Source organism: Corvus hawaiiensis, chromosome 23, assembly GCF_020740725.1.
Source record: "Corvus hawaiiensis isolate bCorHaw1 chromosome 23, bCorHaw1.pri.cur, whole genome shotgun sequence".
Classification (NCBI taxonomy): Eukaryota; Metazoa; Chordata; class Aves; order Passeriformes; family Corvidae; genus Corvus; species Corvus hawaiiensis.
Window position 1 is genome coordinate 7649395 of NC_063235.1, and position 25664 is coordinate 7675058.

The following is a 25664-nucleotide window of genomic DNA, read 5'->3' on the forward strand; positions in this document are numbered from 1 at the left end:
CCGGCGGGCCGCGCCTGTCAGCGGGGCGGCGGGATGGCGGCGCTGTACGCCTGCACCAAGTGCCACCAGCGCTTCCCCTTCGAGGCGCTCAGCCAGGGCCAGCAGCTCTGCAAGGTCCAGGAGAGGGGCTGGGAGCGGGTTGTGAGGGGGCGAGGAGGGAAGGTCTGTGAAGGATCTTATGGGGGGCAGTTTGGGAGGAGACTGATGGGAGAGGAGTCTGAGGGGGGCTGTGAGGGAAATGGGGGGTGATCTATGAGGAGATTTGAGGGCGTGGGCTGTGAGGGGATTTGGGGGGTGTCTGAGGGGTAAAGGGCCTCCTGGAGCATTGTTTGTGAGGGAGGGCAAGCAAGGGACTGTTTTAGGGGCTCTGGGGGCTCTTAGGACTGAAGATAATTGGGGGGCTGTTTGTGGGGAGATCCTGGGAGTATTTATGAAGACTGGGGCCTTGAGGTGTCTATTTGGGGTCTGTGGGTGGGCAGTGGGAGGGTGTGGATGAGGGCCTGGGAGCTTTGGGGGGGTTTTGAGAGGCTGAGGCACGGGGATAAAGCCTGGGGGCTGTTAGGGGAGTATGTTGAAGGGCTTCTCAGGGAAGCTGTTTGTCAGGAGTACCTGAGGCACTGGAGGCAGTTTGGAGGTGCTGGGGGTATTTGGAGGGTGTTGGAGTGGAAGTCATGGGGTTGTTGTGGGGAATAGAGGGGAGGTGGGAGCTGTTCCTGAGCAAAGACCTGGGAGGATCTGGGCATATTTATGGGAGGTCTGATGGTATCTTGAAGGAGTAAGGTGGGTTTTGGGGACAGGCTGAGGGGACGGGGAAGAACAAGATCAGGGATGAAATAAGAAACAAGGGGCAGGAACTGGAGTAGCCTGGGATCACTGAAGCTGGGACAAAGCAGGTGAATGTTGGCAAAGCTGGGATGGGAGTGCGACGAGAGGTACAGGAAACTGGTGAATACCTGAGGCAAAGCTGTGTGTTCCTGCCCCGGGAGCTGGGGCCACCCCTTGACCCTGCTCTGTGGGTGTGAAGCACAAATGAGCCCTGGTGATGGATCTCAGTTCATGCCTGGCTCACCTGTGACACATGCCATCCCCATCACCTTTCCTCTTCTCTCAGCATGACTGTACAGGGAGGAAGTGTTTGCATGTATGTGGATGTGGTGGGAGTGGAGGACAACAGGAGATCTGGGATTTGGGGAGCAGCACTGCACCTCATGGAACACTTGTGTTGTTGCAGGAGTGCCGGATTGCTCATCCCATTGTTAAATGCACTTACTGCAGGACTGAATTCCAACAGGAAAGGTAAATGCTTGCTGAAATGGGGAGATCCATGTTTCGTGTAGAACAGTCACACCTGGGGAACGATAATGCTTCCACACCATCAGTGACTGAGCCTTAACCTGTAGATTGTTGCTGTGGAAGACTTGGGGGGACCTTTGGCCGCCTCCAAAGGTCTGCTGGGCGAGTTGGAGTATCTGCAGTGCACTTGGATTACACCTTTTGCTTGGGGTTTTTTTTCAGTCAGAGCTCAGATTCATCTTCCAGGGAAGGATCTGGGTTCATCTTCCCATGAGTTTTCCTCTTACCCGATGTCTGGTATCCAACATTTATTTCCTGCTGTGTGTCCTTTAGCTGGGCTCTTGTCTTTTTGCATTTTGACAAGTTGTGTAACTGTCAGAGGGAGGATTGCTAGTCCCAGAGCTGTATGTGGCCGTTGTGTGGGGTGTTCCTTCCTGTGTTTGTTGGACAAATATACTTCTGTCCTCTCCTGCCTTGACCTCCAGAATGGAGCCTGCCCTGATGCTGAATCACTCGTGCTGCCAGTTAGTCAGTGATCAAATCCTGTGTATGTACGGACAAAAAACTGGTGTCATCTGGGCATGCTGTTTTTTGGCCATTTATTCTCAGTCAGATGGGGATAGGAAAAGCACTTTGGTATCTGAGTCCCTACGGAGGTTGAATCCAGCCTCATCACCAGAGACAGAGCCGAGGGGAGGCTGGGATCCTAACCAGGGATCCTGGGATCTGAACCAGGCATCCTAAACAAAGGTTTCATTTGTTTCATCTGTTGGAATGCGTTAATAAAATGATGTGTCCTTCTTAACAGCAAAACCAACACGATATGCAAGAAGTGTGCTCAGAATGTGAAGCTCTATGGCACAGTAAGTGAGCGGGGCTCAGCCTCTCCACCCTCTTTTTCTTTCATCTCTCTTGTCTTTATCCTGCTGAAATCCAAGAGCAATTTATGGACTGGCTTGGCTGTAAGAGCATGACCGGTCAATAATATGGGTCACTCAAGCTGAAGCTTTGACTTTCTCTCCTTCTTTTAGCACAAAAAAGAGCTTTGCATCGTTTGAGGCCAGGAAATGATCTGTTCGATACCCAGTAGAAACAAGAGTGTGCTTACACAGACTGAGATTGCTGCAGGAAGCAGTGATAAATCTTTATTTCCTGCTTGCCTGAAATCTGAAATAGAGATTTTGATTGGTTCTATTTTGGTATTAGACATTTTTCTAGAGATTTCACAGCACCTGATAAATGGTCTGAGTGCCATGGCTAAATACAGTTAGCTGGAGACCAGGGATCCAAATGGAGTTTTGTGTCCTGGATCAGCATTATACTCTGCTTAGAATAAGGAAATAGAAGTTTGAAATTATGGGGAGAATGGGAAGGAGCGGTGTACTATTGTAGTTAGAAGGCTGTAGCAGTTGTTCTTGTTTTTTAAAGCCAAAACCCTGCCAGTACTGCAACATCATAGCAGCATTTATTGGAAACAAGTGCCAGCGTTGCACCAACTCAGAGAAGAAGTATGGCCCTCCTCACTCGTGTGAGCAGTGCAAGCAGCAGTGTGCATTTGACCGGAAGGATGACAGGAAGAAGGTCAGTATTTGTGTAAAAGAAGGCTGAAAAGTTAAAAGGGCTGGTCACTGTGATCCTCTGTTCATCTTCTTTACATCTTCTGCAGCATTTCTGATAGGACAAGGGGGAATGGCTTCCTGCTGCCAGATGGCAAGGGTTAGATGGGATATTGGGAAGAAATTCTTCCCTGTGAGGGTGGTGAGGCCCTGGCACAGGGTGCCCAGAGAAGCTGTAGCTGCCTTATCCCTGCAAGTGTTCAGGGCCAGGCTGGACGGGGCTTGGAGCATCCTGGGATAGTGGAAGGTGTCCCTGCCCATGGCAGGGGGTGGGACTAAGTGAGCTTTAAGGTCCTTTTCAACCCAAACCATTCCATGATCCATGTCTCTTGGTTATGAAGTGTTTTTCTAGAGTTGAGCTTTGCCCTGGTTTAGAGCTGTTTGGTCTTTGAACCCCTATGTGCCTCTGCCAGACCTTCTGAGAAAGATCTCTTGACTTTGGCCCAAGAGCTGGCAGAGGAGCAGAGACCTCTGAATGAAGTGTGAGGTGCTATTTGGGGAGAGGGATGGGGAGTGATATTTGTTCCATAGCCTGAGGAGCTACAAGTGTCATACCTCCACCAGGAAACGCCTTCTGTGGCTTCTGTACACCCTTTGCTTAAACACCCTGAGTGCTCTGTAGGAGGTGTGTCTTTCCCAGGCAAAGTGTAAAGATCTGTTGTTTGGGATGCTACACTGATAATCCCTGCCCTGCTGAGCCTCCTGGAGCAGACACCCTTGCTGTTTTGGTCTCCAGTGGCTGCCTGTCCATTCAGAAGATTCTTTTTGAGTCCCTGCTTGTTCATATGTGACCCTAACCTTGAAACTGCTTCTTGTCTTTTCTGTATTTGCTTTGTGGGCAGGAAGAAAGACCAAAACTTCTTTCTGTCTCCCCTTCCAGGTGGATGGAAAGCTGCTGTGCTGGTTGTGCACGTTGTCCTATAAACGGGTCCTGCAGAAGACCAAAGAACAGTGCAAACACCTGAGCAGTTCTTCTCGAGCCAGTCTGCAGGAGAAGGAGCAGTTCAGTAGGCTCAGCAGTGGCAGCCACTATAACAGGTAACCTTGGGGAGGGCTTTGGACAGGGTCTGAGTTCAGGAGGATCTGGCTAAGTCACGCTTCGCTTGTTTGCAAACCTCACTGTGCTTGGTGCAGCCTTGCGCTTCTTAGTGATCCAACTTACTGAACTTGTACACAATGAAAGCAGAGTTGCATTTGTAAAATTTAATGATTAAAATGCAGATTTTAAGCAGGAGTTCTTCACCTACGTGCTGCTCTGACTCATTGTTTTCTGTTTATTTTTAGTCTCCAGCTACTCTTCAAGGAATGATTTTTTTATCATTTTAGCCCTGGGAAATACTGTTTTAATAGGATCAAAGTGGGTGGGAATATTTATCTGCCTCTCTGTCTTAGACTGAAAGTCATTCAGGTTCTGACATACAATTTCCTCATTTTTCTAGCCAGAAAACCTTATCCACGTCTTCCATTCAGAACGAAATCCCAAAGAAGAAAGCCAAGTTTGATGCCATATCTGCCAATGGTGACAGGTGAGCCTGTTACATGGGGAAATTGTGGGCGGGTGGCTTTGTTTGCTGAGTTTATATAAGACAGAGTTGTGTGTGAATACCTTATGCTAGAGCAGGGGCCTTGGGCTTTGAGACCTCAAGGGGCTGCCCTAGAACCTGGCAGCCCAGTGCTACCTGGAATCTAGACATAGGTTTGAAGAGGAAAAGAGTACTGAGCACCTGTACCTGCTCGAATGGAAACTGATGTTTGGCTGAACTCCCCAACAGTCAGGAGAACTGCAGCCAGACCAACTTTATCCTCTCTCTGCAGTCACAGGGAGAGAGGGGCTGGTGAGGTCTGCAGGTTTTGTGCTTTGAGGTCTGTCAGACTGATCTGCAGGGAGAGGGAGAACCTCAGAGGACAGGAGAAGAGAGACAAGCAATCAAACAGCTTTGCTTGAAAGGCTGTGGACTCCCCATCCTGGAGGTGTCCAAGGCCAGGTTGGATGGGGCATGGAGTAACTTGGTTTAGTGGAAGGTGTCCCCTCCCATGGCAGGGGGATGGAACAAGATGGTCTTTAAGATTCGTTCCAGCCCAAAGCATTCCATGATTCTCTGATTTTAGGAAAGCATCTGGCCCCATTCTGCTGTCACACTTGGTGCTGAATCATATTGATGCCAGCCGCCTGTGCAGCAGAATGGGAGTCACTAGCAGAAACAGGAGATAGAGATGGATTTGTATTTTTATGGTCTTGTACATGCATATTTTCATTCCTGCCTTTCCTCTCTGATTCTCAGCGTTCCTTCCTCTCCCGAGATGCTTTGCCCCCTTATCCAGAGGGCCCGGTCCACGTTGGCGCAGTGGGCTGCTTCCCAACAGACTCTCGGGGCCCACCATTGTCCTGTTGCTCAAGGCATTGACATCCTGAAGTGAGATCACCTGTTGTTTTCTCCCTCCCTCCCTGGGAACTGCCTCATACACGGGCACTCTCCCTCTCAATGGATCTCTTTCTAGACAGCAGGGATTTGGGAGCATGGACCAGAGCATAGTTAGTGCCAAAGGGTTCATTAAAGCCACTGGTAATTAATTATTCACTACCTGCCTTGAATGTCTCTGAGATCACAGATCTCTCCTACAGATACTGTTGACACCTTGTAACTGTGAAGTGCTCCCATGGGAAATGCCCCATCCCTGGAAGTGTTCTTGGCCAGGTTGGATGGGGCTGGGGGCAGCCTGGTCTAGTGGAAGGTGACCCTGCCCATGGCAGGGGGCGGAACAACATGAGCTTTAAGGTCCCTTCCAACCCAAACCATTCTGGGATTCTATGATTCTATGAAATAGAACTTTAATAATTTTATAGGGCAGTGGCTCCCACAGAGTGGTCTGAAAGACCTTTTATCATCTGAACAGCATTTTCAATTAAAAGCTGGAAAAATTTAAGGACTAATTGTGACTTAGGAGCTGTGGCTGAGTGCAGAGGGGTTAGAATTCAGCTGCCTTGAGTGCTGGTGGAGCCAGAGGAGAGGATGGAAACAGGGCCCTGGTAGAACTGGTGCAGCCCATCAGTACCTGGTACAGCTTTCCCTCTAGAGAATCGGCTGCTCCGGGCTGTAGGACAGTACCAGGTGTTTTTATCTCCTCAGTAAATCCTGGGCTGAGATCTCACACCTCATTGTAACAGCCCTGCTGGCTTGAAAATACCCAAAAAGCAAAATGTCCCGTTCTCTGGGTTGGTCAGCCATTTGTTTGGAAAACAGGAGCATGTAGTGAAGGAATCAAGGGCCTTCCTTTTGCTCTCATGTCAGATGTTGCCAGTCTGGCTCCTGACAAGGCTGTAGGCCTTGCCACAGGCTTTTTTTGATGAATTCCGTAACAAACCAAGTGTAAATTTAGCAACTAAAGAGCTTCAGCGACGTGCAGCAGAAAAGGCAAGCTCCAGCTGCCTTAAACAGACGCATGACTGCGTGTCTTGAGTGGAATAATAATGGGGGTTCCTTAAGTGTGGGTTTGGAGTTGCTGAGGGTTCTTTTATGAGGGTGAACCCCCCAAACCCTCCCCTTTTGTACAACTACCAGATTGTCCCTCCCAGAGTCACCTTGGTGTCTGGGGCACAGCCTGAGCATGGAGTTAAGGTCTGCTGCAGCACAAGGGTGTTTGCAGCAGCAGCAGAGTCTGGAGTAAAAGTGACGCAACCAGCACCTCCTCTCTGCTGAGATCAACCCCAACTTCCTGTACTCTGTCTCCTGGCTTCAGCCAAAACCTCTGGTGTAGCCCTCAGCTGGGCAAAATTTGGGCATGTCTGAGCTCAGTTACTTCGGCAACACCTTCAGTCAGGGTCCAGCTTATCTGAAATGATTGCTTCTTCTTGGATATGGTAGAAATTCCTTTACTGTGTCGTACTGAATTCCCTCTGTGTGTTTTTGTTTATGTATTTCAGAGTGGTTGTTGCTCACAATGGCTATGATATGTGGACAGGATGATTTCCAACAGTCATTTAAAGGGTGGTGTTGAATGGTTTGTTCTGGATGAGTTCTGGGAGGAGCAAACAGCTCTGGTGCTGCTGCACTGGGAGTCGTTTTCCCTCCCAGTGACTCGCAGCACATCTTGCAGCAGACCTGGCCTTATTAATCCTGCTGTGCTGCCAGTGCCCCTCGGTCCTGTGCTGCCCAGCATGCTGGCTTCACCTCCAGCCCCTGGAGCTGGGCTGGTCCTGATTTGGGCAGTCTTGGTGTCCCCATCCTCTTGTGCCAATGCTGGCGAAGTGTTCTGACTCTGCAGACGAGCGCACTGCGGTCCCTTCTCCTGTCACTGCAGACAAGGTGCTAAATTGTGCTTGTAACACCAGGCAGCGACAGCACTGCTGGCAGGGGGAGAGCAGCGGTGCCTCAGGATGCTCAGCAGCAAAGTTCATTTGTAAAAAGATTCTCATTTGCATAGGAAAGTCTTGGCACAATTTAAAGCTCTGTGACTTGGGCTGTACTGCACTGTGTGGAGGATGTTTTTCATAGAATTTCAGAATGGTTTGGATTGGAAGGGACCTTAAAGCTCATCACATTCCACGCCCTCCAATGGGCAGGGACACCTTCCACTATCCCAGGTTGCTCCAAGCCCTGTCTGACCTGGCCTTGAACAATTCCAGGGACGGGGCAGCTACAGCTGCTCTGGGCACCCTGTGCCAGAGCCTCCCCACCCTCACAGGAAAGAATTTCTTCCCAATATCCCATCTAACCCTGCCCTCTGGCAGTGGGAAACCACCCCACCTTGTCCTGGCACTTCAGGCCCTTGTTACAGGTCCGTCTCCAGCTCTCTTGGAGCCCCTTTAGGCACTGGAACAGGCTCTAAGGTTTCCCCAGAGCCTTCTCTTCTCCAGGCTGAACATTCTCAGCTCTCCCAGCCTGGCTTCAGAGCAGAGGGGTTCCAGCTCTTCGGAGCATCTCTGTGGCCTCCTCTGGGGTCGCTCCAGCAGCTCCGTATCCTTCTGATGTTGGTGGCCCAGAGCTGGAGGCAGCTCTGCAGGTGGTTTTTGTCTAAGGTAAAATGTGGATGGTCATTCAGTGCCTGGTCTGTGCCTCTTCACACCAGCCTGACTTGAACAGCAGAATCTTTAAGCTTGGCATTTGCTTTGCCTAATTTCAGCCATTTAACAGGTGTGGAGTTTAAGGCAGTCCATTTGGTTTCTGTTCCAGTCAATAGAGAGAGGCAAGTGCCTTGGGAACAGCTCCATTTTTGTCCTCTGTCTCTGCTGAAAACAACGGGAGCTCATAATTTCCTTTAATTAGCGGTGTGCATTTCAGGCTGTTCAAACATGGAGAGCTCATGTCCCCCTGACCTATCCCAAGGGGCTGGATCTTGAGTTTATTTGTAGAGGAAATGGCTTTTTTTTTTTTTTTGGTTGGTTGTTTTAATTCTTGATCTGTTTGTTAAAGGAAAGGAATGTCTTCCATTTGGCAGTTTTCCTTCGAATTTTGGAGTCTTAGGCTGCTTCTGTAACATGGGGTTAAAGACAGAGGAACCTTTCATTGCTGATTTGTCAGTCTTTTTAAAAATACAAAAGAAGAAAAAAAAAATCTGCTTCTTTAATGCACCTTAATACATTTGAGGGGGCATTTTGCAGCAACTGAACAGGAAAATACCTGCCTGGTATTTTATACCCCCAGGAGGAGATCTCAAGCCGGCTGTTCCCCGCTGGCAGATGCAGAACCCTCGGAGCCCTGGGGACCATCCTGTCCCTTCCTTCTCCCCACTGGGTGGCAGGACTGGCTCTCACCTTCCTGGCTTTGCAATGTGCTGGGCAGCAGGAGCTGCCAGGCAGGGAATTTTTCCTGCTGGAGCTGCTCTGGGAAATGGGGACATCTCCTGGCACTCTTTATCACCCCGGGGCATGGCAGGAGGGAAGCGTGCCTGGGCAAAGGAATGGTGTGTCAAGGGATTGTTTTCAGCCAGAGGGAATCAGTGAGGAAGCCTTTTTTTCTCTGTGGAGGCTGTTGGCTGTTTGTTTTTTTTTTTTTTTAATTTCTTTCTCTCCTCCCCGGCATATTTGCACTGAGTGGGAAATTAAAGCTGCTGTTAGTAATGTGCTTGCACACAGGAAGGTGCTGGAGCACCCACCATCATCTTGCACAGCCTCCACTTGGGAAAACTATTTGGGAAAGTTTTAAAATGGAGTTGTTCTGTGCTTGTGTGTGGGTATGAACCTCTCTGCCTAGCACAGAGCTGGATCCAGTGTGCCCAGAGAGCTGCCACATCTTACTGTGGGCTCTGCTGTCAGCATGTTTTAGCCATGCAGGGCTCTTCTGCTGCGGTCTCCTGCAGACCCTCAGTTCTGAGTTTTCCTTTGCCGGGTTTTCTCTCCCAGTGCCTCAGGGCCATCCTCTGACTCTCAGATCTGGGAAGCTGCCTCTGCTTAGTTTCCCTCTGTAGATCCCCAGCACAGTGGGGGAAAGAGCCTTTTCTCCTGCCACATCCTTACTAATGAGTCCCGTCAAAGCAGACTGTGGTGCTTTTAATTAGAAAATGGATCATTTCCAGGTGCTAGAGGAGACCCCATGTGAAGTGAGCAGCAAGTACTCTCTGCCTTAGGGTACAGGTGGGGGACTCGGAAGTTCAGAGGTAGAAACATCCTCGAGAGAAGCAGAATTTTGGGTTCAGACTTCTTCTAGGTGAAGCTTTGTTGTCTTATTACTGTTCGGTTTTTATACAGCAGTTGCAGGTGTGTGTGGCTGGGAGGTGCTGCCCACTTAGCATGAGGAGATAAAAATCAGTTTTAGGGATGGAACAGAAGGCAGGGAAAAATCGGGTGGGCTCCCTGGGCCTGTAGCTTGTTGTATCTTATGATCTGGCATATTCCTGTAGCGCAGGACTGCACGTGCCTGCCTGGGTCACTGGGTGTCTCGTAGGGAGGTTTGTGATTTACCAGTGCAGCAGTGACTCATGCACAGGTAACTCTGCAGATGTTTGCTTAGATTTAGAATACCTGGTGGTGTACAGGTGATGTGCTCAGCTATTTCTCTGTTTTCCTGGAGAGTTTTTCCTACTCTGAAATAATGAAGCTTCTACCTAAATTGCTTTATCGTGGCAGAATCAAATTATTACAAGGTCCAGTATGTTTTTTACCCCTTTTCCCTGCTCAGGACAATTTATCTGGTTTTCGCTCTGTTTGTTGAACTTGGAGGTTATTTGTTTCTCTTTCATGTCCCCTCCTTGCCAGAATGCTTGTTTACATTCAGTGGGAAGTTTTGCAGTGCATCCAAGGACTGCTTGTGAGCAAAGAGATTTCCAAAGGGATGCATAAAGTTTAATTATCTCTCTGATTGCTGTCTTCAGCTCTTTGGTTTGAAAAAGGATCATGAATGATCATGAAATGATTCCCATTCTCCTTTGAGTGCATCCGTGGGAGTTTCCCTGCCTCAGTGAAGAGGAGGGTTTTGTTGAGAGCCTCTCCCTGTTCTTTGCTGCAGTTTTTCTCCAGACCTCGCCCTGGACTCCCCTGGCACTGACCACTTTGTCATCATTGCCCAGCTGAAGGAGGAAGTGGCTACTTTAAAAAAGATGCTTCACCAGAAGGATCAGATGATTTTGGAGAAGGAGAAGAAGGTACAGTCCTTGGCTTGCTTCCCCCCAGCAGGCTGACATGTTCTCACAGATCACACTCTGACACAGCCTGGCTTTTCATCTTGGAGTTAACATGTCTGGGTGTTTCCAGGCTGCCTCCTTTCCAAAGCCAAAGAGGTTCTCTGGACCCACCCAGGAGATCTCATGAAAGGGGTCATTTCCTGACCACTCTCTTGGAGACCTCTGTGTGTGGGGAAGACTGGGAATAAACATGCTGTTGCTTGGAGAAAATACAGTGCTGGCCCTTCCTGTTGCTCTGTGCTCTCAGTGACACAGTTCTGGTCTCGTTGCGGTCCCCCAGCACCCCCAGCATGTCTGTGACCTCAGCCAGCGGTCACAACCTTCTTTAGAGGCATTTTCCATGGCAGGGGGGTCTGTGGCGAGGGAAGTCATTGCCTCTTCAAGCTCACTTGCTCCTTCCTGGTTTCTGCACAGATCACAGAGCTGAAAGCCGACCTGCAGTACCAGGAATCACAGATGAGGGCAAAGATGAACCAAATGGAGAAGACACACAAGGAGGTCATGGAACAGTTACAGGTGACAGCATTTTTGGTTTAATTTGCTGAGCTGTGCTGTATCCAGGAGTGACCAAGGACATTCCTGAGCTGTGTCCAGGAGGGACTGAGGACACGCCTGATCACAACACCCCGTGAGCTCCTGCACACAGAGCCCTGCTAATGCTTCTCAGCCCTGTCCTACAGCCTCTGTGCTGCCAGGCAAGCACCTCCTCAGCTCTGCACTGCATCCCAACCACTGTTTACACCTATCTTGCTGCTCTCTACTCAGGCTCACACTTACTGTGTTGTAAAGTGCTATGTTGTATCCCTTATGGACTAGATGGGAACCATCAAACTCATTTTACTTACTGTCGAAATCAGGTTTGAACCTGTTTCTCCAGTCTGCAGAACCTTTGTCAGCTCTCTGCACCTCTAAATCACCTCCTTGTGATTTGTGTGAGCAGTAACCAGAGAGAACAAAGGAACAATTGGCAGTTCTTTTAGCCCTGTATCTCTAGTCCAAATAAAGAAGTCCCTGAGCTGATAGAAGCAGGGAGAGCAGGATTCTTGTCATGGCTGTGGAAACACAGTAGACTATCAGCATTAATAGCTCGAGCCACCGAAGGGATCAGGTCAAAGGGGAAGAAATCAGACAGAGAAATGAACTTTGCACCCTTTAATTACTCTGGGTATATAAAGATCTAAAGCCCCAGCAATGAGAGGCGGGAGGGGATGAGACAAAAGGCTTCTATTGCCCCTGAGGAAACAGCCCCTCCTCCATCCACACACACTCTAGGGAAGTATCCCGGTGGAGGGCAGGTTTGGAGCCTCCAGCTGCTGTCAGAGTGTCGGTGAGAATCTCTTCACAATGCACATCCTTCTGAAGGCTGGAATGTCGGTATGTGGTGAGGAGAGGGCTGGATGTGCTGTTTCTGAAGGGAAAGGAGCATCAGATCCAGGAGCAGGTGTGCCCCAGCCACCTCCCTCTCTTGCAGCTTTCCATGTCTGTGCTCAGCTCAGGCTGGGACTGCCCTGATCTCTCTGGTGTCCAGACATTTTATTTCTGCTGGTATTGGTTGAGTCTTTGGAAACCTTCAGTGATTGCAAAATCAAAGTTCAGATCTCTCAGTGTATTGTAGGTGCCTTGAACTGTTCATATGATTAATTTTTTGAGCGGGCTCATGGGTTTTATTATTTTGTCTTTGTCTTTTCCTGTGGGGCTGGGATGGGAGAGCCCTCTGTAGGTGGTTTGAGGTGAGCTCAGCATCTGCCCCCCTTTCCACCTGTGCGTGGGATGTCAGCAGCTCCTACACAGGGATCCCAAGAGCTAATGATGATCCATGCCGTTAAATACCCATTTTCCCCATTTCCAGGCCAAGAACAGAGAACTCCTGAAGCAAGCAGCTGCCCTGTCAAAAGGCAAAAAGCCTGAGAAGTCAGGAGCAATAACCTCCCCTTAAAGCCAAACCCCCAACCTGGGAGCTTTCCTCAGCATTAGCCAAGGAGTCTGGGAGGCCTGCTGGATCGCTGGAAGCCAAACCCTCTGTGTTGTCGCTAGCCCCGTGCTGTGGACTCCACGGGAATTCCTGATGGGTGTTACTTCCGACAGCATGCTTGAGCGTGGCCGGTTTCGATCCATGGGGAGAGGTCCCAGCCTTCCTAAATCCCCCCTGAAGTACTGTTTTCTGGAAGAAATCTTTTCCTAACCAGTTGCTACCACTGCCAGCCCTTTCCATGAGCAAACAGGAACCTGCTGCTTAGTGGCTCCTTGCTGGTTCCCAACCTGCTGCTGTGTGGCAATTGCTGTGGCCAGTTGTTCTGCAGATAAAATGGGAGCTGCGTGTGGTGGGAGCTGGATTTTTTTTCCTTGAACTGTTTCCTCTTCAAAAGAGAGCTGCGAACTCACCAGCCCAACAGATGTTCCTGGAAGGTTGTGCCACTGCTGACAATGGTTGATCCAGCTTTTTGAAGATGCTTCCAAAATGGGGGCCATGTATTTATCTTGGAAAATTTTTATGTTTTGTTTTTTCTTCTTTTCTCTGTCAACTTGGCAAACCAAACTGCCTGGTTTTGTGTTTCCTTGTTTTTCTGATGAGAGCTTTTGAGTTGGGAGCCAGAGTGGAATGATACAGCCCCCAACCCACCCAGAATTCCACCCCCAGTGCCCTGGTTACGTGGTGACATCTGGGATTTCGATGATTTCTGCAGCTTGGTGTGATCAAGTGTCTCTTACTCCATTTCTTTACACAAAGAGTTCAAGGCTCGGATATTCCCTCTCTTCCCCCTTTCCCTGCCCCTTCCAGATGCAGGGGCCAGGTTGGCTCCAGGAAAGCACTTACTCAGGCAGCGACCTGAGCCAGGGAGTGTTTTTTGGGGCACTCCAGGGATTTTTCTCACTGCTGATTCCAAACCAGCAGGATCAAAGGGCTATGAGCGTTCCCTGTACCAGGGGTGTGCTGCCCTGAAACAGCATGGCCACCACTGACCCTTACAGCCAGGCCAGCTGGGGTAGGTCCCCCCAAACACCTCTTTTGAGGTGGTGGTGATGGATAAAAGCACTTGGAGGGGGAGCACCACACAACTCCAGGCTGGCAGGAGCTCCTCGACATCCCGAACTCTGGTCAGGGAGTGGAGAAACATCTCAGGGCTTGGAGACCCCCAAGCAGGGGCTGAAGGTAGGTAAGAGAACTCATGCTTTTGCTGCAGGATGGCTGCTCCGTCAGGGCTTTGATGAAGCTTTTAACTAGAGCTTGTGATTATTTTTTTCATCCTTTTGTTTCTTATTTGTTTCTAAAGTTGATTTTACTCAAAGGCACTTTCGTGGGATGATGTTGGCTTCTGGCACGGAAGGAGCATGTTTCATTTGACACTGCCATGCATTTCTTTTTGGCTTTTCTAAGGGACTTTTGATGTGAAAACAAGCAAAATCAGAAATTGTTACACTTTGCCTGAGTGTGGCAGCAGGAAAAACTCACCCAATTTTATACTTTTAGAAAATGAAGTGCATTGGTGGGAGTTTTTTTAACTGTGGGCTTTTGCTTTTTTTGCTTCCCTCAACATACAGAAATAAAAAGAGGGAGAAAGGCCCTGTAAATACTGTTCAGTTGGGTTTTTAATCGTGATAAATTGCTCCTGCCGTCGCGTAGCTGATTTGTAGCACCAACATCGTTTCTTTGTATGTTTGTAATAATGAGATTTTCAAGGGATGCTTTGATTTGTATAAATGACACCTGTAAAAGTGGTTTTAAAAATCCTCATCTGTGGCTGATACTTTGTTTGCTTTGAAAAGGGAAAAAACCAAAACAACCAAAGCACCTTTCCCTGCCTGGAGCTGATTTATCTCCTGCTCTGGGGTTGGGAGTTATGGGAAGGAGATGGTATTTTCCCATTGTTTGCTTTGTTCCTACTTTTCTTTCTATCTTTAAATCCTCCCATCAAGCCTGTTGCTAGGATCCTGGTTACTTGGTTACATCCAGCTTCCCAGGACCCATCCGGCTGTATCCGACAAGATTTATTCCTGATCTCGGCAAGGGGAGAGAGAGACCTGCTCTTTTGGCATGGAGGTTTTCCCTTTTCCCATGAGATTTCCATGAAGAAAGCTCAGCTGCCCCTTGTCTTTTTCCAAAGAAATCTCCAGAGGTCCGGGAGTCCAAAGGGGTTTTAGCTGTGACCCTTACTCATCTCCAGTTCCTGCTCCTGGAGCACATGGGGATAGCAGCTCCCTCCTGCTGCTACTCCCAGAGCAATGAGGACCACTGACCAGTACAAACCAGTAGAAACCATAGTTTGTAATGTTTATGTTGCTGAAGCCACATCCATCTGCCTGCAGGGCAGAAATCCTGATGGAGCGCTGGCAGCTCCTGTGGGCCAGGATCACCTTGGGAGTCACCTTCCCTCCACGCCTCTGAAACAGTTCAGCTGCAGAGGAAATGAGAGGAAACAGCCTCAAGGTGTGCCAGGGAAGGTTTAGATTGGACATCAGGGAAAATTCTTCCATGGAAAGGGCTGTCCAGCCCTGGCACAGGCTGCCCAGGGAAGTTGTAGAGTCCCCGTCCCTGGAGGAATTTGAAAGCCATGTGGATGTGACATTTGGGGACGAGGGTTAGGTGGTAGCCCCCAGCGCTGGGGGAACAGTTGGACTCGATGCTCTTAAAGATCTTTTCCAACCTAAATGATTCCATAATTCTAATTCCCTTCTCCACCCCACAAATGCTCTGGGCTTCCTTCTTCCAGCCCACAAAGCCCTAATGCCAGTGGGTTTTCCCACTGGAATCTGTAATGGGGTGACCAGCCACAGTGACAGTCCAGCTCCTGATCTTCTAGCAGAGCATGTAAGGAAAGGAAACACTGAAACAATATTCCATGTCTTACCTGCCCCAGGTGTTCCCTCAGAGTGTCCCTGTATGGTCTGTGCTGCTTCCCTTGGTCCTCAGAATCTGGGCTGCCCAAAACCACCAGCTAGTGAAAGAGGCAGGAGTTGTCCGCAGCCGACCTTCCTCTGAGGTAACACACCTTGACCAATTTGACTTCCCTTGCTGTTTAGCTTTCCTGGAGCACCAGACTTGTCCAGTCAGCAGGATGGTAACCAGGACACTGTCAATTCCAAAATAATTGCCTACTGTTGCGGTTTTTTAAATCCCTGGAGAGAGTTAAAAGCCATGTGGATGTGGCACACTTGGGGACACGGGTTAGTGGTGGCCTTGGCAGTGCTGGGCTAATAGTTAGACTTGATGATCTTAGAGGGCTTTTCTGAACTGAGCAATTCCATGATTCTATGGAATGCTGAAGCTGTTTTGCACTGCCCAGCATCGCCAGCTCCTGGCTCCCATCATGGGAGGGTCTGAGCCCCTGGCAGCTCAGCTGTGGTGGCTGGACACTCCCTGTACCAGGCTGCTGTGAGAGGAGGGAGATGCTGCTGACAGCCCGAGCCGGCTGCTACGTGAGCAGGAGCATCAGGAGCCAGCCAGGAAAGTGCTGGGACTGCAGGTTACCTGGCACTTGCCGGGTGGGCTGACGAGGGGTGAGGAGCAGATGGGGGATCCTGTGCTGCTCCGAAACCTGGAGCTCTCTGCCCAGCTAGCCGTGATTGGCCCCTTCTGTCCCTGCTCAACATGCAGGAGTCATCTGTGGGACAAATGTCCTCCTGGCACAGCTCTTTGTGTCTTCTGATGGGATATTTTTGTATTAAATATTTGGCAGCATCGCCAGCCCATCTCTCCAGCTGGATCATTGCCTGATGCACACCCACAGCCCTGTCCCTCTAATATCCAGTGCTTTTTGAGGGGGGCAGAAAGGGAAGAACAGAGACAGCCTTCCCCCCTCCCTCTGCCCCCCGCCCTCTGCTTGCTCTGTGTTGCCTCCACTGATGCAAAGGAAGAGATGGATTTTCCCCTCCAGGCTGACGTGTTCAGCCAGAGCCAACACAGAGCTGATGGCCTCAGGGTGGAATTGTAGAATCATCATGGAATGGTTTGGGTTGGAAGAAACCTTAAAGCTCATCTCGTTCCACCCCCTGCCATGGGCAGGGTCACCTTCCACTATCCCAGGTTGCTCCAAGCCCCATCCAACCTGGCCTTGGACACTTGCAGGGATGGGGCAGCCACAGCTTCTCTGGGCAGCCCCAGGGCTGGCTGGTGACCAGCAGCACCTCTGCTCGTGCCCCATGTTCAGCAGCTCTGTGGGCTGTGACAGTGCCAAAGGAGCAGGTGATGGAGCTGGACTGGGGTGACAGACTAAACAGCACCTCTGACCCCACGGCAGGGCGGGGCCACGTTCCCTTGGATCAGATGAAATTAAACGCCCGAACCGTGCCTCTGAAATGACAGAAATGGAAATACAGAAGCAGAAACCTTGAGGTGGCCAGAGCCACCCAGACCCCACAGCCTCAGCACAGGGCCATGTTTGCAAAACACTCTAAAAATAGCCCCAGGAAGGGGACAAGGAGCAATGACCAGGCACGTTTGAAACTGGCTGTGTCCTCCCTCCCTGCAGAGGCTGGGGCTGTGGGCTGTGCTGATCGTGGCTGTTCCAGCCGTGGGCTGTGAGGCCTTGCAGTGGTAAGGAGCACTGACGTTCCCTTCGCTGGCAGGAGCTCAGCCCGGAGCCAGAGGAGGCTGTTGCCAGGCAAATCCTGAGTTGTTTGTGCAGCGACTCCTGTTTGTTGGACTTTGCCATGTCGGGCTGTCAGTCAGCACCAGATTGGCACCAGCTCTGTGTCTGGGACAGCCCATGGTTGTGGGGGTGGGGTTTTTTCCCTTCTTTTCACCTTTTTTTCTTTTTCTTTATTATTTTTCTTCTTTTCAACCTTTTTTTTTTCTCCTGTCCCTTTGGAGAAACACCAAACCCAGCAAAAGAATCAGAATCCCAGACCGTTTTGGTTGGAAGGAATCTTAAAGCTCATGTCGTTCTGCCCCCCTTCAATGGGCAGGGACACCTTCCACTATCCCAGGTTGTTTCAAGCCCCATCCAGCCTGGCCTAGGACACCTCCAGGGACGGGGCAGCCACAGCTTCTCTGGGCACCCTGTGCCAGGGCCTCCTCACTCTCACAGGAAAGAATTCCTTCCCAATATCTCATCTAACCCTGCTCTCTGGCAGTGGGAAGCCATGCCCCCTTGACCTGGCACTTCAGGACCTTGTCCCAGGTCCCTCTCCAGCTCTCTTGGAACCCCTTTGGACACTGGAAGGGGCTCTGAGGTTTCCCCAGAGCCTTCTCCAGGCTGAACACCCTCAGCTCTCCCAGCCTGGCTTCAGAGCAGAGGGGTTCTAGCCCTCTTCGGAGCATCTCTGTGGCCTCCTCTGGGGTCGCTCCAGCAGCTCCGTATCCTTTTGATATTGGTGGCCCAAAGCTGGCCCCGCACGGCAGGCGGGGCCTCACCTGAGCGGAACAGAGAGGGTTTCCCTCAGCTTTCTTTTCCCTTTAGCCCGGGGACATATTTCCAGTACTCCCAGTGTTCAATGGTCGGTAAAGTGCGGCTGGCGCTGGGTAGACCTGATGTCTGCGTGTTGACCACGCCCCCCCGCACTGCCATTGGTCGGATTGTTGCGTGGTGGTCACGCCCGCGAGCTCCCATTGGCCGGGGCGGGCGGGGGCGTGTCCCACCGCCCCGCGCTATGTAAGCGTGGCGGGCGCGGGCCCGGGGCTGCTGCGGAGCGCGGGGGTGTCCGGGGGTGTCCGGGGGTGTCCGGGGGTGTCCGGGGCCTCCGGCGGTACCCGGGGCTATCCCCACCGCCCAGCCCCGCCGTGATGCTGGTGGCCGGCTCGCCGTGCAGCCCCGCGGGGCCGGAGGAGCACCGGGCCTGCGGGGCCCGGCGGGGCGGCCAGGTAAGGGCTCCCGGGCTGCATCGCCCCATCCCCGGGGCACGCGGGGTGCAGCCCCCACGGGAGTCCCTCGGGGAAGCGCTGGGGGTGTGCCCTTGACCCGCGGCCGCTGTCTCCCCTCTGCCCGGGATCACCCGGCCCCGGCTGGCTGCAGGGAGGGGAGAAGCCGGGACATGTCCAGAAACCGGCCGGGGTGCAGGAACAATCCTTTGGCTCATCCACTTTGCAGCGAGGCTAAAACCAGGGGTGTTGAGGAGCAGGCTGGGTGCTGGGAGCTCCTGCAGTGTCCTGGGCATGGGGCGGCCCTGTGCAGGCAGGGGGAACTTTGGGCGCCTGGAAGGGGAGACCTTGGGGTCTCCGAAGCTTCCAGGAGCTGGGCTGTATGTGGGAGCCGGGCAGAGCTTACAGGAATGGCCGGGCACAAAGAGAAGTGAGGCACGGGTGTGATGGGATGTGCCTGTCGGGGTAGGTGAGGGGCTGACAGGAGGTTGGGTGCTTCAGGGTCTCTGTCCTGTTGTTTGGCTCGTGCTGCTGTTCCCAGGCTGGGTATGGGATCTCGGATGTCCCCGTTAACCAAGACATCTGGAAAACATCTGGTGTCGCCCAGGGCTTATGCATTGTGTGGAAAAGTCCAGTGTGGAAAACTGGGGTCCTGGGGTGTCCATGGAGTTTTGCAGGATCTCCTTGACCTTCCCAAGCAACCAGATCAGTCTGCAACATCAGTCCACCAACATCCTGAGTATCCTGAAAAGCTGGGAGTTGCCTCTATTGGCAAGACCTCTTTTCCCCCCTCAAAAAAAAAAAAGCTTTTTTTTCTCTTGCTCCTGCATTCCCCTTCCACCAGATTTCCTTAGTGACAGCGGGATTGCTTTGCAGCTTGGGGCTTTGCTTGGAGGGAGTTGTCACAGCAGGATGGTTACTCCAGAGGAGGGCTGGAAGCTAGAAATGCTGGGACAGTGGATGGAACAGACCCCAGGCAGCAGAGAACAGCAGGGAACTCACTCTGGCACCTGTTCTGACATGAGCCAAAGCCTGAAATCAGTGCTTTGGAGCAGGCTGGGGTGAAACTGGTGGTGGCCCTGATGCTGCTATTGTCCCCAGGAGCAGTTTTTGGCAGGAACACGGTTAGGAGGCACAATCCACTCTGCTGGGTGGCTCTGATGGTGTTTATTTAACCTCACCTTATCTGGGATGGTTTCCCCACACCTGACTAAGCACTGGCACCAGTGGGATTAGTACTCAGCACACCCATCTTCCTGCTCCCGGGGAATTATCTCGTTCCCCTGGTACCTCTGTCGAGACCCTCAGCCTGCTTTGTGCCAGCTGGAGCTGGGAGCAGGTTGTGTGTCTGGTGCCAGTCACAGCATCTCAGTGCCTCAGTTTCCCCTCAGTTTGATAGGACAAGAGGAAACAGTCTCAAGTTGCACCAGAGAAGGTTGAGGTTGGATATTAAAGTTCTTCACTGAAAGGGTTGTCTAGTCCTGGCACAGGCTGCGCAGAGAAGTTGTGGCGTCCACATCCCTGGAGGGATTTAAAAGACATGTGGATGTGGCATTTGGGGACGAGGGTTAGTGGTGGCTTTGCCAGTGCTGGGGTAACAGCTGGACTTTACGGTCTCAGAGGGCTTTTCCAACCTGAACTATTGCATGGTTCTGATTCCCCATTGGTGGAAGCAGGAGGGGATATCTTATCCGGTGGTGGCACAGCAAGGGTTAAGCACAGCGCCCCAAGGATTCCTTAATTCAGCAAAACACTAGGAGCCTCTTGCAGGAATGATTAAAAGCACCTTCCAAGGTCACCCTGAGATGCCACTGTAAAGCAGTGGCTGGGCTGGGGGGTTGGAATTCCAGCCGGCTGGAAGTCCTGCTGTCTGTCCCATGGATTTGCCTTGCCAGGGTCTGCTGCTGTCCCCCTGCCAGGGAGTCTCTTGGGCAGTCAGACAGCTCTTTCTCCTCAAACCCTGAGTCAGCACGGAACAAAGGAGCCAACTCAGCAGCAGGAGCCTGATCCCGCTGTCACCCCAGTGCTTCCATGGTGACTCAAGGCAGGAGCATCCCATGGGAGCCATTGGATGAGGGCACTCCTGGCTTTGCCCTGGCTCTGTCTCGGTGCCGTGTCCCGCTGCCCGGCGCATGGGGAGCGCGTGGCTGCACTGACAGCTGCTCTGGTCACTTCGTGCCATCCTACACCCCTTTCCTGCTTAGGAGAGGGTGCCAGGCTGCACCTTCCGCCTCCACAGGGGTTTGAATTATGCCATTATGTCCCTCTTTATGGGTCTATGGGAGCAGCTCATCCAGTTCACCCAGTAACTAACTGGGTGCTGTGGGAGCACAGCTGCCCACTTCCAGCCCTGAGGAGTGTGGGGCAGAAAGGACCTGAACCCCGTGCTTGGAGCAGGGGGAGCCCCTGTAAGTAAGGGCTCATTTCTGGATTAACTGTGTTAATTAATTTGGAGAGGGGTGGGGGGAAATGGTGACATTTAGTAGCATTTTGTGCCCAGGGACAGTTAGTGGGACCCCCGGGCGCCGTGTCTTTGCTGGTGATCGTAACCTGTTCCTGTGGAGGAACAGTGCTGTGGCTTTGCTACTCCTTATCCCCACTGCCCGGGACCCCCGCATCCCGTTTCTCCCTGTTTTCCCACGGAGGTGGTAAACCACGGCTCGGGAGTGGTGTCACGGCTCCTGACCCGTGGGGCCGCTGTCCCGCTGTGTCACACCCGCCCGGGAGCGGAGCAACATCCCGGCGCGGTTTCATCAGCGCTGCCGGCCTGACGCGAGGGGTGTGGGGGCGATGGCCCCGTGGCCCGTGCCGGGTGTCTCTGCCTGAGTCACCCCTTCCGGTGACGCTGACGGGGACATTCCGTGGCTCCGGTGACTCCCGGCTGCTCCTTCCTTCCTTCCTTCCTAGGAAAGAGGAATCAAGGCTCCCCGGGAACAGGCAACGGGCCCCAGCACCTTCATTCCCCTGGGAGAGGTAAAGCGATGGGGATGGACGTGGGTGGGGGTCTTCTCCCTGCTGGGGGTCTCCTTCACCCTTCCCTGCTGCGGGTGGGGGGACAGGAAGGATTCCCAACCCCCCCCCAGTTCTTAGTGGCTGGTGGGGGTGGGATGCTGGGGAAGGAGGAAGAGGTGGAGAGGGGTCACCAGCCCGGGCAGATCCTTGTGGCATTGTGGGGGAGTCGTTCTGGAGGTTGGGGGAACAGCTGTGTTTCACCCTGGTGTTTGCCTACCCTGCCTGTGCCTCAGTTTCCCCACTCATCCAAACACATCTGTGTTTCTCCTGCGATGCAAAGACCTCCACCCTTGCCTCAAGGCCCCCCTCAAAATTCTACCTTGAAATCCCCAGGGCACCTGAGCCCTATCTGAGCACCCACGTTCACTCTCCCAGATGTTCCTCCTCCGGCAGAGATAGCGCCGTGGTTTCGTCACCGCGCTGGGGGGGCTGACCCCCATCTCCTCCCCTGCGCTCCAGAGCCCAGACAAACAACCCAACCCATGGGCTGAGCTGGACGGGCTGTGTGGGATCTGTCATGGAGACCCCCAAACACCCCCTGCCCCCTGGGGCTGGGGACAGGGAGACGGGCAGCAGGGGCCGCCGGCGGTGTCCGTTCCGGAGGCGGGGCACTTCCAATGGGGTGAGGATCTGATCTTGGTGCTCTTGGGTGCCTGGATCCTGCTTGTTGGGGGGTCTCCATTTAGGTTAGGGGGATGTTGGCAAGAGCAGGGGCCTACAGCTCACAGCCCTTCACTTCCCTCCTCTCCTCATTCCACAGATCCCGCAGGAAGGTGGGGAGAACAGCCTTCACCAACTCCTCGAGGCCTTCGTCTCGGCAGGCAGGGTGGACCACGTCGCCATGGTCATGGGGCTGCACCCCCAGTACCTCAGCAGCTTCTGGAAGACCCAGTACCTCCTGCTGCGCATGGACGGGCCCCTGCCCTACCACAAGCGCCACTACATTGCCATCATGGTGAGCAGTGGGGCCCTTGGGGTGTGGGGACACAGGGGGCTATGTGGGGTCCCAGCACTGCTGCTTGGGAGGCACTTGGGACTCCACAGATGGGCCCCTCTCTGATCTGACGTCCCAAAAGCTTGGAAGCCCCTTTGGGGTTGGTGCCCACCTAGGGTACCCCAACACCCTCCCTCCAGGACCCCTGGGGACTGGCATTGATAGTGAGGGGGGAAATCCCTCCTGTCTGGAACTTGTATCCCCAGGGAAAATCCTCCAGGAGCAATGTGGGAGGAGTGGGCTCCCTGCCTTGGCTTTTTCAAGGGCTTGGAGCAGGGTGGGGGTCCCCCGGCCAGTGCCAGGGGCTGACTGCTGGCTCTCCCTGCAGGCAGCAGCCCGGCACCGGTGCTCCTACCTGGTGGGGTTGCACATGGGGGAGTTCCTGCAGGTAGGGGGCAACCCTGTGTGGCTGCAAGGGCTGCACTGTGCCCCCCAAAAACTCCGGAACCTCAGTGAGATCAACAAGCTGCTGGCGCACCGGCCCTGGCTCATCACCAAGGAGCACATCGAGGTGAGAGCTGATGCTGCCAGCACAGATCCTCCCCCCAAAACACACTGTTTAACCCCAGGCCACATTCCTGCTTGCACAGCTCCCGGGGTTTAACCCTTTCAGGGCTGAGGGAGTCAGTGGGATGGGAAGGGGCGACTTGCCCCCAACAGGTCTATGGGTGAGGCACTTCCCAAACATGCTCCTATATCCCTGCCCTTGGCTTGCCCTGGCACTGGGCTGTGGTGAGGGTACAGCTGAGGGCTGGGGGGGTCTCTCCAATTCCTGCTGTGTGTCACAGGCTCTGCTGAAGCCAGGGGAGGACAGCTGGTCGCTGGCGGAGCTGGTGCAGGCGCTGGTGCTCCTCACCCACTACCACTCGCTCGCATCCTTTGTCTTCGGCTGCGGCATCAAACCCGAGGAGGACCAGGATGTGGGGAACAGCTGCTGGCCCCCCTCGCCCCACAGCGACAGCAGTCCTGCCTCTGATGACAGCATGGGGGGCTCTGGGGTAAGAGGGGCTTTGCCTTGCAGGGGTGTGAGTGCACCGTGGGGTGCTGCATGCTTTATGGAGCTTCCCCTGGGAATCACAGAATGGTTTGGATTGGAAGGGACCTTAGAGCCTATCTTGTTCTACCCCCTGCCATGGGCAGGGACACCTTCCACTATCCCAGGTTGCTCCAAGCCCCATCCAGCCTGGCCCTGAACGCTTGCAGGGATGGGACAGCCACAGCTGCTCTGGGCACCCTGTGCCAGGGCTTCCCCACCCTCACAGGGAAGAATTCCTTCCCAGTATCCCATCTATCCCTGCCCTCTGGCAGTGGGAAGCCATTTCCCCTCATCCTTTCCCTCCAGGCTCTTGCCTAAGTCCCTCTCCAGCTCTCCTGGAGCCCCTTTGGGCACTGGAAGGGGCTCTAAGGTTTCCCCAGAGCCTTCTCTTCTCCAGGCTGAACACCCCCCTCTCTCCCAGCCTGGCTTCAGAGCAGAGGGGCCCAGCTCTTGGAGCAGCTCTGTGGCCTTTGCTGGGAACAGCAGATGCTTTAGAGCCATGCAGTACCTTCCATGTCCTACACAGGACTTCCCCCTCCTCCCAGGCCCGGGGATGGGTCATAGGAGCTGCTGGAATCTTGGCAGGACAAACACAGAGGGAGATGCTCGTTTGAGCAGCCATGCAGGTCCCCCAAGTGCCCGCAGATCTGGGCTTGGGGGCCCCTCTGGTCGACCAGGGGCAGGGTTGACCCTGCCCTGTGCTTCCCCAGGGCACGGACACCATGCAGGAGGTGGAGGTGCTGATGGAGAGGATGAAGCTGCTGCAGGAAAACCAGTGGGAGGAGGAAGGAGTCACACAGGAGGAGATGGCAACGCGCTTCGAGCTGGAGAAGACAGAGAGTTTGCTGGTCCCTTCCTCAGGTGAGGAGGTGCAGGGGGCAACTGTCTGGGGGCAGGAGGTCCCCATGGGCCAGGGGAGCCTGGGGAGGGGGGAAGGAACCAGAACCTGCCTGAGGGAGAGCAGGATCCGCTCTCCAGTGCAGCGCTGGCTCCCGTCTGGGCTCACGGCCACTGCGGTGGTGCCTTGTAGATATTTTGGATCCCTCCCTGCAGTCCAACATCCGCTGCTTCCTGGAGGACCCTGAATTTGGATACAAGGACTTCACACGGAGGGGGGAGCAGGCCCCCCCCACCTTCCGTGCACAGGTGGGTGCTCAGCCGTGGCTCAGGTCTGGGGGGTAGCTCCTGCTTATCTCAGGGTTGTTCCCAGGATTGTGGAGAGTGGGTGAAGGGCTGGAGCTGAGCAACCAGGTGCTGAGAATTGGGGGGAGGTGTCAACTTAGGGGGGGACCCCCACTTATGTCCCTGGCTTTGGGGGGTGTCGTGGTTTAAGCCCAGCTGGAGATGAACCACGACACAGCTGCTCACTCAGCCCCCACTTTCTTCCCCCCAACCCAGGGAGGAGAATCAAAATAAAACTTGTATGCTGAGGTAAGAACAGTTTAATTATTGAAAATAAAGTAAAATACAATAATAATGGTAAATGATAATAATGACAATGAAAATGGAAAAAACAAGTGATGCACAATGCAATTGCTCAGTGTCTGCTGACCGATGCCAGAGCCGTCTTCCCAAACCCAGATTGGCCCCTTCCAGGTAACTCCCCCCAGTTTATATACTGGGCATGACGTTCTCTGGTGTGGAATATCTTTGTGGTCAGTTTGGGTCACGTGTCCTGGCTATGCTTCCTCCCACTGGCAGAGCCTGAAACAAGACGAATAAAGTCCTTGACCCAGGGTAAACCCAACTTAGCAAAAAACCCAAACCATCAGTGTGTTACCAACACCCTTCTCATTCCAAATCCAAAACCCAGCATTGGAACAGCTGCTGAGAAGAAATTGACTCTGCCTGAAACCAGGACAGAGGCACCCCACTTTTCCCCATCAGACCCCTACCCCAGCATCCTTTCTCCATCAGGATTACACCTGGGAGGACCATGGCTACTCGCTGATCAACCGCCTGTACCCGGATGTGGGGCAGCTCCTGGATGAGAAGTTCCAGGTGGTTTACAACCTGACCTACAACACCATCGCCATGCACTGCGGCGTGGACACCTCCATGCTGCGCCGGGCCATCTGGAACTACGTCCACTGCGTCTTTGGCATCCGGTACATCCCCAAAACGTGGCTGGAGTTTCTTTGCCTTGGCAAGAGCCCAGGAGGAGGTCCAGTGATTTGGTCTTGGTTAGAGTGTTGCTGCTGCTTCCCCAAGGCAAAGTGATGCTGTTGGTGGGCTTGGCTGAGGTTCAGAACAGCCCTGGGAAAGGAGAATTTAGTAAGAAAATATAAAGGTGGTGAGGCT

The 25664-nt window shown here is 53.0% G+C and overlaps 1 protein-coding gene and 1 long non-coding RNA gene across 2 annotated transcripts in view; one reads left to right on the forward strand and one right to left on the reverse strand.

Moving 5' to 3' along the window:
- Positions 1-25664, forward strand: part of LOC125337391 (sestrin-2-like) — a 27151-nt gene continuing 1487 nt past the window's right edge. The window contains 18 exon segments of the mRNA XM_048327070.1: positions 1-114; positions 1232-1296; positions 2102-2156; positions 2722-2874; positions 3790-3947; positions 4349-4435; positions 5192-5323; positions 10352-10487; positions 10941-11042; positions 21229-21293; positions 21722-21768; positions 21771-21955; positions 22094-22288; positions 22656-22838; positions 23116-23325; positions 24074-24224; positions 24394-24509; positions 25281-25471. Coding sequence (XP_048183027.1) covers positions 34-114; positions 1232-1296; positions 2102-2156; positions 2722-2874; positions 3790-3947; positions 4349-4435; positions 5192-5323; positions 10352-10487; positions 10941-11042; positions 21229-21293; positions 21722-21768; positions 21771-21955; positions 22094-22288; positions 22656-22838; positions 23116-23325; positions 24074-24224; positions 24394-24509; positions 25281-25471 — 2312 coding nt within the window. The 5' untranslated portion in view covers positions 1-33.
- LOC125337392 overlaps positions 24778-25664 on the reverse strand; it is a 5136-nt gene continuing 4249 nt past the window's right edge. The window contains exons 2-3 of the long non-coding RNA XR_007208032.1: positions 25259-25619; positions 24778-25067 (exon numbers count right to left, since the gene is read on the reverse strand). This is a non-coding gene — a long non-coding RNA (uncharacterized LOC125337392). The remainder of the gene's footprint in view (positions 25068-25258; positions 25620-25664) is intronic.